A 15883-nucleotide genomic window follows, 5' to 3' on the forward strand; every position below is an offset into this window, starting at 1 on the left:
GCAGCCAAGTGACATTTTCCACTGTGCACACTTCTGTGTTGCCACACTCTGGGAGCAGGACCAAGCTTCCTTGAAGCTTTCAGGCTGCCTGCCTACTGCCATCCATCCCTTCACGTGCTCTTATGTCCAGTGCACCTCTGCTATTTTGCACTCTTGGTGTTCCTTTAGCACAGCCCAGTGTGAGACCTCTGTGTGTGCAGAGGTGAAGCCAGTCCTGTGCACAGAGTGGGTATTTAAAAGGTTCCCTAGAAAAATCTCTAAATGTAACCAACAGGCTTTTCTCATTTAGTGTGTTTGACCCTACAATATGTAATGACTCGTGGCAAGTTCAGTGGTTATTTAGAATTGCATTTAAGCACTGCAATGGCAATGTACTACAAGTATGCCCTTGATGAAAAAGAGAAACAATGTTTTCTCCTCCAAATCTGGGAGGGTGTGTGGGAAAGTCTCTCGTTAAAGGAATGAGTAACTCAGTATTTGTAAACCATGAATCAACTCACACAATCCACGAACTGAAAACCGAGTACAAGTGGTGATTTTACTACCACAGGTTTCGGCACTACTACAGCAAAGACAACAGACAACCAAATGATAAAATTTTTTTTTTATTATTCACTTTTGAATTCTTTTACACTTTCCTGATTATTTTGTGTAAGGTGAAACTAGAACTGTTTAAAAGACATACACAAATCTAGTACATCAATAACCAGGTATTTCTTTTTGCTATACTATTCTCACAACCACGTGTGTGCTAGGCAATATAACCGTCACAGAAGCAAACTTTAGGCAGAATACTGGTCAGTAAAAACAAAGCGAAAAGAGCTACCAGATATACAGACAGGCTCGGTTCCACATTCACTACTGCATTTATCAAGCGCCAAGTATTAACTGCACAATTTGTTCAGCTAGTAGAGGGGAGTTTTAAAATCAGTGCATGAAATTCTCTTCAGCAGACAGATGGACAAACAGATGGATCCTATACCCAAGTGGAATGTGAAGGCAGGGGATGATACCACAGGACTGATAGGTGACTATTCCTAATCTTTTCCACTGCATTATTCACGCAACTCTTACTAGGTTTTGTTTAATGGGACATGTTTGAAACATGACAAGGTGAGGACGTTTGGAGCTCAAATATTACAAGCATTACAGATGTGTAGGTCTGCATTCCAGTATGAGATGGGAAATCCTGAATATTTGAGCCAGTACTTGAGCCAGTTTCCTGGTACTACCAAAGAATGGCAGACAAGAGCTGAAGAACACAGCAGCACTGGCAGCTCTTAAACACCCAAGGAAGAAACCTGTCCTTGGTGAGGTGCAGGCCTCATCCACCATCCTGACATCACCAGGAACCAAAGAAAGGATGATGCATATGGGAGTCCAAAACTGCTTTAATGGAGTTTAAACAGGTGAAAGGGTCAAGGATGAACAGAGTCCAGTGGGAGAATAAAGTGAACTAAAAGATGGCTCAGTGGATTACTTTAAAAGTTTTCAGGATAAATTGAGAATGGGAATACCATGGAGATTTTGATTTACCTAAGAGTAAAGTAATGCAAAAGTGGCAGATCACTTCATGGTATCATTCAAATTAATAAGGCCATTCAAAAAATTGAATCTTCTCCTATTGCAAGTCCATGGCAGCGAACCAAGAATATTTACTACTGAAGAATATCTAAATTGTAACTAGGTAAAAGTTATTGCTGTGGGAAGGGGCTTAGTCATGCATGTGGTATGAGCATGAAAGCACTTTGAGAAGTCAAACCCCAGTTATCTGCCAGTGTAAAGAGTTTGGAAATCAAGCTGCTAACTCCCCTGTTTCCCTCCTCCCCAAAACAAACCCCATCCCCAGAAAGACAGGATTGACAAAGTGAGCTTTTGACTGGAAGTGGTGCCTCAGACTAGGTTACAAATGTCTACAGAGTGTGCCTGTTCAACTACCTCATAGCAGTGTCCCTAACTGAAATGCCATACATTGGATTGTTTTCCTTCCATGCCCCAGTGTCACAATAGAATCTCTATAACTTTCTGTACAACTTTACAACAGAATTGTACTTCAACTATTTTGGTGCCAAATTAAGCTCGCCAGAGTTACATAATTGATGTCTACTTTTCTACCAAGAAGAGTTTTGTAAAGTCAATTGCAATCACAAAACCCTTTATTATTATTATCATCACAGTGTTCAGTTAAAAATATAAACACGGTAATCGGAACTGTAAATGTTCAGAATAGGAAAGTTCGGAATGCCATTGGAATAACCGACCTCCGCTCTAGGTACACAAAACACCAACCAACCGGTTTTACCCCACAGACAGTTTTTGCTACGTTGAGGTTGTGAAAGTCAATGTACTATTCTTTTTGCTTGTCGCACAAAGGGATTATGTGTAGGATACAGGGTGACATTGAACATATAGTGAAGCGTGACAGCCATTAGTTCTCTCCCTCCCCAGCATCCCCTTCATCTCCCTGGTTTTCCGACGTCCATAGCTGTAAGGAAATACAAACACGTGTTTATGCTGGAAGCACAGTTAATTACAATTGTCAGGAAAGGGAAGACAGCGTAATTAGTAGTAGCTGTGCAATTTTCTCAGCTAAGAGCAATGCAGAACTGAACTTAATAGTAAAGCTGAAGAATAATAAACTAGAACATGAATAAAAGATAAGCAAGAAGCTAGCACAAGCCAGGAAGTTCCACATAAAACTGTTGAGAACAAACTCCACTCTGTGTTACAAAAGGAATCTGAGTTTGCTACAGCAGTTAACAAGTGATTCGTAGTTTGAACAAGCAAGTCTAACTGGTCTGGTTACAAAAAGCATCGCAGTTAACACATGCAGTTAACGCCTCAGAAAAAGCTTTTAACGGCACAGAACCGCATTAGCTTTCAGATGCTGAGTCCCACTTCAGAGTGCAGCAGCCTAGAGTGCAGTGGTTTGCCCCATGGTACTCACAGTGAGGTTGTCCCTAAGCAGCTGCATGATCAGGGTGCTGTCTTTGTAGGACTCTTCATTCAGCGTGTCCAGCTCTGCTATCGCTTCATCAAATGCCTAAAAACATAAACACAGCCCTTTCACACTCAGCTTCCTGAAGTCACTTCTGCTTATACAGAGCTTAAAATTTGCCACATTACTATCCACATTCTATAAAAAAGCTTCCAGTATTTTTCTTTCCCACCACAAGAAGAAATGTAAAACAAAGAGCACCAGATCCTAGACAGCCCAGGGAAAACAGAAGTCTTCAGGGGTGTCCACTTAAAAGCCCAGAAAAATGTTACTAAATGCCAATACCAAATACTGAAGAGGCAAGAGCACTCTATGTGTCATGCTGAAAAATGGTTCACATAGCTTGAAGTCAGGTTTAAGACAACATTTACAAAAAAGGGACTTTCATTAAAAAGTAAGGTCTCCCTGGTCTAAATAAGCAGTGAAAGACAAAGGTACCATTACTTGAATGAGTATATATTTATATATATTGCACATGAGTCAGTAGACAAGAAAATGGAACACGAGACTTTTCGACAGTGGGGAGGACGGTTTCCAATTTCTTTTCAAAACAGCAGAGGAAATCAGGTATGTTCCACTAGAGATTAACAAAGCCATTCTTCCCATCCATCTGTTGCCCTTGAAAATCAATACTGTGAGTCTGAGAGCCGTAGCTGCTATTTCTTCATTCAGGTTTCAAACAGATGTAAGCATTTTAACTAAAAAAGGCAAGAACAGCAGCAGCATTTTACAGCACAGCATCACTTCTTGCTACAAAGTCTTACTGAAGTGCATATTAAGAACACAAATATTCACCTAATGCCATATTATTCAAGTTACTACCAGACAATTTTCACAGACACAAAAAGTTCCATTTAGAAGACTAATCCCATTTTAGGAAAAAGGCTAAGGAAAAAATGACTGGCTATTTGTTTGCCACAACCCATCACAAAAGCTCTTTTTGGTCTCTGGAGAGAGAGGCACACATGCATATGGATAACAAGGACATTTAGGGCTACAAAGACTGGCACACAGACAACACTTCATGTACTGGCTAAGTGCTTCAATTTAAATAAATATTTCACTTTAGAATTGCTAAATTAATTCAAGTGTTTTCAATTTTGACACAAACACATTCTAAGAGAATTAGGTGGACATTAAACAGAGACAATTTGTCTTCCCTGTCACTGGAACAGCTGCAGTAGCAAATTATCTTACCCAAAGCTAAGCTAGTCCAGCAAACCAACTTACCTGAAAATATACTACAATGACAACCATTTTATGACAGCATTTTTAAGGAATTTGATATGAGAAAGCATAATCATCTACAAAGTGCTACTGTAACCATGTAATTACCTCCTCAGCCTCCACAAAAATTGGTGATATGAAGAGTCTGCTTACCGTCTTTGCCAGATTACAGGCTTTTTCAGGAGAATTTAGGATCTCATAGTAGAAGACAGAGAAATTTAGAGCCAAACCGAGTCGAATGGGGTGTGTTGGCTGCATCTCTTTCTTGCTAATTTCAAATGCCTCCTGATAAGCTTGCTGGGAGTTTGCTACCGTTGCTGCAAAGAAGCAATTACAACCACATCAATAAACAGTACATCCCTCTACTTCACTGGGGAAGCAATTATATTCTTAGCCTAGACTACCACACCACCAGAAATTCATACAATTACCTATGCACATACACTTCTTTCAATGTTTTTACAAGCAAAAGCCTTCCACTTGCTGAACAACTAATGCTGAAATAGATTTTTCAAATAGAAACTTAAAATAAAATTTATTCAACAAATTCCAACCAATCTGAATGGACACAAACTCTACTCAAGTGTTCTGGTTTAAAACATTCATTTTCAGCCCAGCTGAAGAAGTCACAGTTATCAATAATAAATCCAGACAAAACCATATGGGGAAGAAGAGGTAACTAAACTGCTGTAGTTAGGTCATGAACTTTGTATTTCAGGTTGGCAAAGCCAACAGTCCCTTCCCAGCTAATGAGTAACAATAAGCTCCATACTGACATCAAGCTAAGTTTGCAATTCATGGACTACATCAGACACTCTCAGGAATTCAGACAGTTCAGCACTGCTTTCCCATTTCAGAATTTATGACTTCAGAATCCAGAAGCCCAATATACCAAATTTGAATAGAGAAAGTTTGCAAACAGTGAAGACTTGAGCTGAATTCATAGTTTACACATAAGATCAAACAAACTAAGCATTTTCTATGAGAAAGAAACCTATATTCTCCAGGAAAATGATTTTACACTGCCACATATGCTTGAAAACTAGCTACTGTGGTCAGGGGCTGCAAGCAGAGTTTGACTGTACTGATGAACATCTGCCAATTAATTTCAGTGAAGTCTTTCTCCAAAAGTGACTTGCACTGCACCTATCTTCATAACTACAGAGCAGCAGTAAAAACAAATAAATACAGGATGTTGGGGAAAAGAATACAAGTGGGTTTTATACTTGATTCTGCTTGCTCCACAGAGAGAGAGATTTCATTTCTACTTACTTTGCTTATTGTCCCCAGATGCCACCTCTGAGAGGTATCTGTAGTAATCACCTTTCATTTTCAAATAGAAGACCTTGCTTTCTGGCTGTGTGGCATTGACAATAAGGTATTTATCCAGGAGTTCCTGAGAAACATAAAAAAAAAGTAGTGTTTCCTGAGTCATAAAAATAATGTCTGAAACAGAGCCTTTGTTACAATGGTGAGCATGAACTGTTCAAACAGTAACAATGACTTCTGTCATGACTTACGCAGACTCCTGTGTTAATCTCTTTGCCTACTGCTGTCTAAAGTCTGGGAAAAAAAAGATAAACCACTTGTAGCCTAATCTATGGAGAGCTGAAAATGTGCTATGTTGATCCTACCCACAATTCCCTCCTGCAGGATCTGAAGGCTATCAGGGCTTAAGCCTGCTGATGCAAACCCACATCCATGACCAAACTAATGAAAAGCAGCGGCTGGAAATTAGCACATCTGGTCACTTTTGCTGCCACAAATTTGAATTCTGTGCAGAGCTGTGAAATTGTCCACAATAAACTGATTCTATCTCCAGCTTCAGCTGAAAAGTTTGACAGTGGCATAGGCAGCACATGTGCACTCAGAAAGAGATGCAAAGATTGACTGCACTGACATCATCTGCTCCTGACTGATCTTATGCAAATGGAACAAAAATAAAAGGAATCCCTCCTGTCTGAGTGAAAGAAAGAGCAAAATCAGTCTGGAAGAAGAACTGCACACCTTCTCCATTAAAAAAAGGTACTAAACAAGACTTAGGACATCACCATTCATTAATTAAGTAATTTAAACAGCAGGCCTTTTAGCAGGACTCATGTCAGTGCCCTAGATCTAAATTTGTTTCCATGGTGAACCCCCTCCAGCCAGCAGCCAGGGGTCTTTAACATGGCCTTGCTTGCTATTTGCTGCTAAAAAAATTACACTGTTTTATAACAAATATTCCCTAAGAAGCAAGCTAAATGACTTAGCTCCATTCTAGGAGCTAGAATTGGACCCAAATATGTAGCTATGCAAAATTATTCCCCTGCTAAGGTGCTGCAGTGTCTACAGCACCACTAAAATTCCTTAAGCCTCTCTGAAGAATGCTGCAGTACTAACTACTGTTATTTTTGCTGTTGGATTATTACCAGAACATCATTGCAGATATCCTGCAATTCAGCCTCAATTTTCTCACGATATTCTTTTCCCATCTGCTGTTTCTTCTCATTTCTCTCTGTTTTCTGTTCGATGCTGGAAATCACACGCCAGGACGAGCGGCGGGCACCGACCACGTTCTTGTAGGCCACGGAGAGGAGATTCCTTTCTTCATTGGACAGTTCATGTCCCTGCTCAGTGACAGCCTTCATAGCAGCAGCCATGTCATCGTAACGCTCGGCCTGCTCAGCCAGCTTGGCTTTCTGTACCAACTCACTTTTATCCATGGCTGTCCTGCAATGAGCGAGGAATAAAAAGAGAGAAAAATGTCTCCGTGGTCTGCACTGGGAAAGTTCATGCTGAAGCAGATCTCACAGTTAGTAATAAAAGGGAAATCTATCAACTGTAATAAAGTAATACAAAGGGGTTCTTTTAAAGAATGTATTTGACCTTTTGCCAAATGTGTATAATTTCCATGTGTAAATGACTAATGACAATCCTGAAGATATGAAAGCATCATTCTTCAAAATGCAGCAAAAGTCATTTTGGTATTAAGCACAGTCCTATGTGAATCTCTCCTCTTTCTACCAGCCACAGCTCACTCAGCTGGGGAGATACTAACCAAGAAACCACCAGGTTGCTGGGGCTTTTTCAGGTTTGTTTGTTTCTTGTTGCTGTTGTTGTTTCCCTCCACTGCAGTACAAGAGCACCTACTTAGGAGCACTGAAACACTGGACAGCTCCTTCTGATACTGAAGATTTTTGCAAAGTTAGAGGAGATGTTTCTGTGGGTTTACATAAACCATACCCAGGAAAGCTGTAGTGTTGGCAACTGTGGAAAGTGCATTTATAATGTTCTGCCAGAAAATAACGTGGGTTATTTTACATATGCATCAACATACACACAATGGACGACTCTACACAGCTAGGGTAGCTGCAGTCTCCGGTTTTCAAGACCTTTTAAATAACATTGACATTCATAAAATCTGAATAGGACGTGGCCCACACAATGGTCACTGCTACAAAGCAAATTGCTTTTATGGAATCAGCTTGTTTATCATTTCTCATAATGCAGTTTAGCAACCAAAGCTGTGAAAGCACTTCACATGGCCACAGGGTCACTGAAGAGCTTATGCAAGGGAGAATAAATAAACTACCCAGGGCCAGGTTCACAGGAGAAAGTAAAGCAGCTTCTTTGCCTTTATCAAAATAGACCTCATTACTTCACAAACTTACAGACAACCCAAATTAATCTGTAAAATTTCTCCAGGTGAGCAGGTTCAATTTTGACACATCCAGTACTGTTATTCTCATCAGTACTGAGCATAATTATCCTCTCCCACTCCTAAATCCTAATCAGGGCTCTCACTATCCAGGTAAATTGTCAGGCTGAGACTTACAGCCTAAAAACCACTTCTAAAACAAAAATAAAAACCAAACAAGAACAGTAAGTTTTCATTTGTATTTCACAGACTTCTGTTCATTACAGAAGCACCTACAGTCCTATTAGAAAGAACCAACACGCTGAAAGAGATTGCTGCAGCCTTTTTCCTGGCTCTCATCTTTGAAGATTCCAGTCTGACAGGCTTCTGATGGAGAACATCTTGCACACACTGCTCAGCTTGTATTTTACTCCAAGGATCACCTACCACACTATTATAGAGGAAAACCAGTCCCCTGTACCAAATCCTCAAACAGGACAATGAGACACAGACCCAAATTCCAATTGTGATACATCCCCAAATTCACACACTGCTCACACTGCTGAGGATGAGTCCTAACTACAAAATTATTTTGAGATGAGCACATTCTGTACCTCCAGCTGACGATATTCCACTTTAGCAAAAAAGAAAAATCACCCAGGATATCAAGTCAAACATTGTTATTTCACATAAAAGTTCCTGAAGTAAACCCAGCAACCAAATGTACCTGCTCTGTATCTGCAAGTCACACTCACTCCTGCTTGTGTTTGATCCTTTATAGATTCTAATACATCCATCTCCTTAAGGCACTCAAAGTATACAACCAGCTTCCTGGAAAGGGATCTTTTACTGGTAAATAAAGTTGGGCTCTGGTTCAGCTCCATTTCAATTGCTGTGTTTAAACCAGTGGATTCTGGGACCTATTGAAAGGTGCCACACAGACTTCAGATCAAAGCCCTCAAATTTGTTTTCATGACAGGGTGACTGTGGGCAGCAGAGTGACAACTTGTGGTAAAGCATGATTCATTTGGTTCTCTCTTCTCCAGTAAGCTTTTACCCTGGGGATATTACCATTGGTTTCCACAGGCTTATCAAACAACTAGCTCCTGATGATGGAAAAGGTTAAGTGGGATTTGTGATGTGCTTTGTTTCTTCCTACTTTAAAGGCTATCACAGCACCAATGCAGAACAAGCCCAAGGAAATCATCAGACCATTTCCCCTTGAGATAGCCCATCCCACTTTTCCCTGTTGGGTCTTTCAAACCTTGTAAACCATTCCCTTAACTCAGCACTATTTGCAGACTATGTGCTCAAGGCAGGAAGTAATTTGTGAGTGGCATTTCTCTAGTCACTCACTAAAATCTGAACATGAGCAAAGTACACCTGAAGAATGCTTTTTACATTACAAGAGCCAACTTTAAACAACAGGACACTGAAACTAAACCGTTTCAGAGCACTTTTAGTTTCTTCATTGTCTGCACAGCTTCTAGAAGTATTTCTACTGCAAACATTTTATCTTCTCCTCTTCTTCTCATGGAATGTGATTGTTATGTGGAAGCAGACTGCTTGTTGAAATGCAGAGACAAGCAGCTTCGACTGAGTTTACATTTTGCCATTGAAAAGTCACTTAGTTTTATCTTTGATCTGCACTTTGCCAATAGTGGTGTAATCTGTAGACAAGTCATCTGTGCAGAATTCTGTTTACAAACAATATGGTTTAGTTTTGAAAGGGTGCAGTTTGTTTTATCAAGCTCACTAACATATTTATATTTAGATGCAAGACAGTTCACAGGAGTCAATTGGTTCATATAAGGACACATGAAGGAAATCACAAAGGGAACTGCACATGAAGGAAAACACAAAGACCTAATGGATAAAAGAGATCCAGAAACCAGTTTAACATATCAATTATACAAGTAAAATACCAGCACAAAGATTAGAATGTTGTTTCTCATCAAGCAACTTTCCTCAGCAATGTAACTAATTTATGCACATGAAAGTCATTTATGCATATATGAAACTCAAACTCATCATTAAAGATGGAGCTCCTGAGTGCTTCACTGGCTTAGTTTTGACACAAGAATTCAGTGTACAGAGGCTTGATTTTAGTTAATTTGTGTTAATATCTGTACTGTTAGCAGGCTTGCTATGAAACACAAATATTATTCAGTAACATGGATTTAACAGAACTCAAATGCAGTAAGAAAATCATTGCCCACACCAAAATATCTGCCAATGACAGTAAGCCTACCATTACTTCCTTCCCAGGATGCTGCATAAAGGAACACTTAAAATCCTCATTTGATTCTCCATTGCTTACCTTGTTAGAAGCTTGGAGAGAGCTTTGCAGAGCTATGCTGGCTTGAGCTCCAAAAGAGGGAAGTGTTTGCCAGAAGGAAAAAAGATACAAGGAAAGGAGTGATGTTTGAAAAGGCAAAGAAGCAACTATCAGTTATAACTGGTCCCTCCCAGAGAGGAGATGAAAGCCACACTCTAACAATGGACCAGTGTGCCACAGTCTGAAACAAGCAAAGCCTAGAGCTAAAAATACACCTAGGCCACACACAGAAGCCATCTACCAAAGGTTACCTGCAGCTAGGAGCAAAACACACAGAGGTGATGAACAGGAGGCTGACAGGAATGGTCTATTCTAGCACTGATAAAGCCATGCCATGGTGGCAAAGGGAAAAGAGGGAAGATGGAAAAAGGAGCAGAGACGTGCAGATCACAGCCATGGAGGAGTCCTGAAAGTTGCCTGTTCTAAGCAGAAGATTCTGATATTAGATGCATTAACACAGCTCAAATTCTTAAGACACTGTCTTCTTAAGAATCTGCCTGACACGACTTAGCAGCCCTCAAAAAAGAAGTGGCTGGACATTGTTCACAATAAGGAATGCCAACCACTGCCCAGCAGTCACAGCCAACAGCACCAGCTGCCAGAAATTTCAGTCACCTGTAGTCCCACACTCAAAATGCAATTTTTTTACTATTTTTCCCCTCTATCTCCCATACAGCCTAGAGTTCTTTCAATCTCTCTTACAAATGCAGAAGAGTATGTGTGCAGGCACTGTAAGTTACAAGTGCTTACTCACACTCCAGAAAAGCTATACACCCGTGTGGAAAAGACTGAAACACATCACAAAGCACCAAAGGTGAAGGTCAGGACCTGCAAAACTCGACTAGTTTGTAGCTGCCTGCATCTTTCAGTGAGTGGAAGATGCAGTGAGAAGGGGATGGTGTGGCCAGCCTGGGAACAGCACCTGGAATCAGATCCATGGATCTTTCAAGAGTGGATGGACACACAAAACTGGAGGTTTACATCCCATTAACAGCTGAGGGATAAAACATGCAGCTACTGTACTCCAGAAGACTGATTCTGAGGATTTTGAGAACTACAGCTTACTCCTTAGCACTTATTCCATCTGCTCTGTAGCCTTTATTGGCTCCCATTCATATGGGCTCTTTAGGACAAAGCCAAAATGAATCAGAACTAACTGTGCTTAAAGTCTGTAAAAATCAAATGAAAACTGACACTGAAAATAATCTGGCTTATATAACATATTGAACTGACAGGACAATACTAATAAGCTTACATTGGTCTGAAGTCTGCTGCTCTTGATGACCTGTTCTTCTGATGCTAATTAATTCATTGATTTTTGTGCACTGTTTTTCTCTCTACAGCAAGCATGAGAATCTATCAGACCAACACTTCCACTTTGTAGAAAAGAACTGGTGAGAAAGCAGTGTAGTTATTGGTTTGACATTCTGGTCCCTAACAAGTTGAGCAGAGCTGCAGGTAACCAGACCTGCATATTTCACTGTGAGAAAGGAATACAAAACGAGGTTTGGTGAAATGGGAGGCAATCATACCTCCCAGTCATAAGCTCTATAAGTCCACTCAAATTCTAACAAAAGAAGCAGCAGACTGGTACAGAATTTGCAGTTCAGTATTCCAACAATATGTGAACACACCTTATTTGATTTCTGGACAGGCAATTCATTCTGAAAATAAACATTCACATGAGGTGAGGTGGTATCTCAAATTACAGTTCTATAACTACAGAGACTAAGAGCTCTGGGGACATTATTTCTAAAATAAACAGAAAATCATTCTCCACCATTCAGGTACACACATGCTGACACAAGTACCTGCATGATGGGGATAGCATTCCCTGTCAACTGGACAGTGCTTCCAACATTTATTTTTTATAGGAAATGGAGTGCAACTCTTTCAGTTGAGTGCAAGGAACCTTCCTTGCTTTCTTGCAGTATGAGGCATTTGATTTTATTGGTTGTGTTTCTCTAGATGGTTCTCTCAAAGGCTACCATGGGTTGTTAAATAACTGATTAGAAAATGAATGGCTCTGGTAAGATCTGAACAGCAAAATCTTCCTGTCAGAAGCTTGGGTATAACAAGTTCAGTAAAATATCCTGCAAACATAATGAGGGAAAAAGGAACATGACTTCACAGCTGTGATATTCTTGCTGACCTTGTGCAGCACATAACTTCAGCCTCCTCTGCATCTACCCTGGCCTTCAGCTCAAATCTCTATGCAAATGTTGAGATAAAATTAACATTCTATAAAGCCATGCCTCACCCTGCTCTGGCCATCTGCTGCCATCATTACTTGTTGCTTCGTAAAATTGAATAAAATGACACTCAATGGTTTTCAGTCTCCATAGAGAATTATAAAATGCCTATCACCACTACCAACAGCATGTGGGGACACTGATATTGTATGGACATCTCAAATTTAGTGACAGCAGCCTTGCTCTTCCTAATGCCAGGCTGAAAAGCAGAGCTCTGCTCCTGCCTATGGCCCTTTGCTCAGGACAGCTGCAGGTGGAGACATGCTGGCACTTCCACAGCACAACATCCCCACATGGCAACACCTTTTTGTTCCAACCAAAATTGGTTTTGGCTAGAATCCAGGTGGAAATTGTGAGTAAACCCAAAAAACCTTCCCCCAGGCATAAAGTTCACGCCAAACTAATGTATTCATATCACAGGTAAATCAATTTTGTTAATAATAAACTGACAGTATTTATATTACAGGGTGGGGCAAGAAATGTGGCCATGTAACAGACACACTACTGTAATGCCTGGTATTAGGATACCACACGGATCAGAGCAGGAGCTTTTACCTCATTAACCAAATAATTATTTACTGAGCTCCTCCTCATCCGAGTTTATTCACATGCATCACAAAAGGCTGCATACTGGCACAGGCCTGCTCAGGAAAAAATAAAACGACTCAACATCAAAATAGCAGAGATCAGAACATGCGGTACTGACATAATGAGGTTGAGAAAACTGCACCAGGCCCATCTGTGCAACGAGTCTATCACTTTATTGGTACCCATTTAATAAACAAAATATGATACAGGGGATATTTTTGCAGTCCTTTAATATGAAGGGAGAAAAAGGCACTTGTGTTCTTGTTTTCTTTTCTAGACCAGATTATATCTCATTATTGCTTTAAAATAAAAGCTCATTTTTTCCATATAAAAATATTACAATTTCTGACTGAGGTATCCTGTGTTAGTGAACATGTGAAAACACAAATATTCCTACAGCCACTGAAGATACAAACCATTACAAACATTGCCAAAGTCTCTGATATTTTTCCATGGGAATTTAGCTTTTATGGTGCTACATGACATATTTTTTTGTTTTCCTATCACTGGAAAATGTATTTTAACTATTAATAAGGAATCTATCTAAAAGCAACCGATCTATATTGTGATCTTTGCGTGAGATGCATTTATGCCAATACAATGGTTGTGTTCCACTGTTATTTCAACATCCCAATTAACACCTGGTTATACATACCTCAAACAAAACCCATAGCCATTAGATCTGGGCTACTGCCCAACCTTTTTGTAAGCTGGGACTGGCTTGAACCAACCTTCTTTCCCTGTGGAGTCCTCCCTAAACGCATCCCTATTCCCAAATAGATACGAATGATCAAAATCGGAAAAGAACAAACGCATTTTGTTCCCTTCTAAAGCGCTCATACAGGGCCATGACCACCTACGTGGGCCGGCTCACGGGCACGGCCACGGCAGCTGCGCTCTCCGGGCTGGGCACGGAGCTCCCGGCGTTGGGAAGCCCGGGGCCGGCCCAGCCGTGCGGCGGTGCGGGCGAGCTCCGGGCAGCGCCGCTCGGGGCCCCGGGCTCGCAGCCCTTCCTGCCGGGCGGGCCCAGGTGAGCGCGGCCGCGCCCCGGGCACCGAGTGACTCACCGGGGCGGGGCGGGGCAGCGCCGGCCGCTCGCCGAGGGGCGGCGCCGCCCGCCCGAGCCCGCCGGGCGAGGGTCGCACCGTTACCCGGCCCGGGGGACGCAGGAGCGGGGAGGCAGAAGCGGGGACCCTCCCGCGGGGACCCCCGCACGGCGCGCCCGCCGCGGCCTGCGGCTCCCCGCGCGGGGTGGAGCGGGCGGGGGCAGGCCGGGGCGGGCCGGGCCGCGGGTCGCGATGCCGATGCCCCGCGATGGCGATGCCCACCGCGATGGCGGCCGCGGGCCCTCACCTGGCGGCGCGCGCGGATCCCACGGGCGGAGGCGACGGCAGCGGCGGCCGCTCGCACGGACACGCGCACACACCCTGCGGCGCTCGGCCCCGCTTCCGCCGCGCGACACGCCCCTTCCGGCGCCAGGGGGCGCCACCGCCCCGCGCACCGCCCCGGCGGGACGGTCGCCATGGCGACGGGGCTCATCCCGCCCGGCCCGGCCCGGCCCGGCCCGGCCCCGGGGCTCAGCGGGGCTGACTGGGACACGCTTGCGGTGTGAGCGCACCCCGAGCGGGGAGAACCCTCCAGACACGGCCCGTGGTGCGCTCACACCCCCGCAGCCGCCGGTCTTTGTCTCCGCGGAGCTCCCTGGTGCGGCGGGAAGCGCTGGGGTGGGAGTTCGGGCAGGGGGTGCTGCGGCCTGGAAGTGCAGCAGTTTCTCCGGCAACAAAAGAAAGAGTTTAAGAGTTTCTGGTTTTCTTGTCTTTTCGCACTGCTGTTCTTTGGCTGGACCTCACGGTAGTCACAGAATCACAGGATTGATTAGGTTGGAAAAGACCTCTAAAATCATCGAGTCCGACCTATAACTGACCACCTCCGTGCCAGTTAGAGCGTGGCAGGGAGTGCTGCACCCGGCCTGAGACACCTGCAGGGACAGTGACCCTACCGCCTCCCTGAGCGCACCATTCCAAAGGGACATAGAAGGGACATATCCTCGGAAAACAGGAACTGCGGTTATTCTGTGCACCCTCAAAATCAAATTTCACAAATGCTTTGAATTGCAAAATCACCTTTAAATGCTGTTAGTAGTAGCAACTCTTCCCTACAACAGTGGCATGTTTTCCCTGAAAAATGTCTTCCCTTCAGTTGCATGTTTTCACTGAAAAATCAAGATCCTTACTGGCTAGATAAGTTTTATGCAACTAATAAACTACATTTTCTAGGGAAATGGCAAAAGAGAACATTTTTGGGGCATGAGGAGAAGTCTAGCTTGGTCTCCAAAAAGGAATCCAAGTAAAGTGATTCAGTTTTGTAATCCATATAATCCTTTTGGATAAGAAGTGACAGGACACACAACTCAATTGCGCTGCACCCAGATCTCAAATCTATGGCAGCAGCACTCGTCAGTGTTATTATTTGGGCTCAGTTCAATTACAGCATCCCAGAGTCCAATTTTCTCTTCTACTTTCAGATACAGTCCTGGGCCCATCAAAGTCACTGTCAGATTCCTTTTTGGTGATGGAAGGACTTCATTAATTTCCTGCTTAGTCTCAGTCCAAAGGTTAATTACTTTGGAAAGTCAGAAGGAAAATTACTTGGCACCCACAAGTTATCTTAAGCTGCAAACACTGATTCAGCTCCATTAGTTGCTGTCATCACTCTCTTTTTTCTTTTCTAGGCAAAACTTGTTTTTTCCCCTGATCTTCCCCATAGTCCTTATCTTCTCAGTTTCTATTTGGGCCATTCCCAGTGCTCTTGCTGAGGCCTTGGGGGTGCTGATTCATGGCAGAATTACTTGGTTTTGACAC

At 42.7% G+C, this 15883-nt stretch overlaps 1 protein-coding gene across 1 annotated transcript; it reads right to left on the reverse strand.

Annotated features, from left to right (window-relative positions):
* Window positions 1–589: 589 nt before the first annotated feature.
* Window positions 590–14531, reverse strand: YWHAB (tyrosine 3-monooxygenase/tryptophan 5-monooxygenase activation protein beta). The gene is made up of 6 exons (XM_071447123.1): window positions 14376–14531; window positions 6637–6937; window positions 5498–5621; window positions 4379–4542; window positions 2948–3043; window positions 590–2485 (listed from the first exon to the last, which is right to left on the reverse strand). The coding sequence occupies exons 2-6, from the start codon at window positions 6928–6930 to the stop codon at window positions 2429–2431; spliced, it is 735 nt and encodes a 244-aa protein (XP_071303224.1). The 5' UTR covers window positions 6931–6937; window positions 14376–14531; the 3' UTR covers window positions 590–2428.
* Window positions 14532–15883: the final 1352 nt, after the last annotated feature.

Source organism: Agelaius tricolor, unplaced genomic scaffold (genome assembly GCF_023055355.1).
Source record: "Agelaius tricolor isolate 1412-34295 unplaced genomic scaffold, bAgeTri1.0.p SCAF_23, whole genome shotgun sequence".
NCBI classification, from domain to species: domain Eukaryota; kingdom Metazoa; phylum Chordata; class Aves; order Passeriformes; family Icteridae; genus Agelaius; species Agelaius tricolor.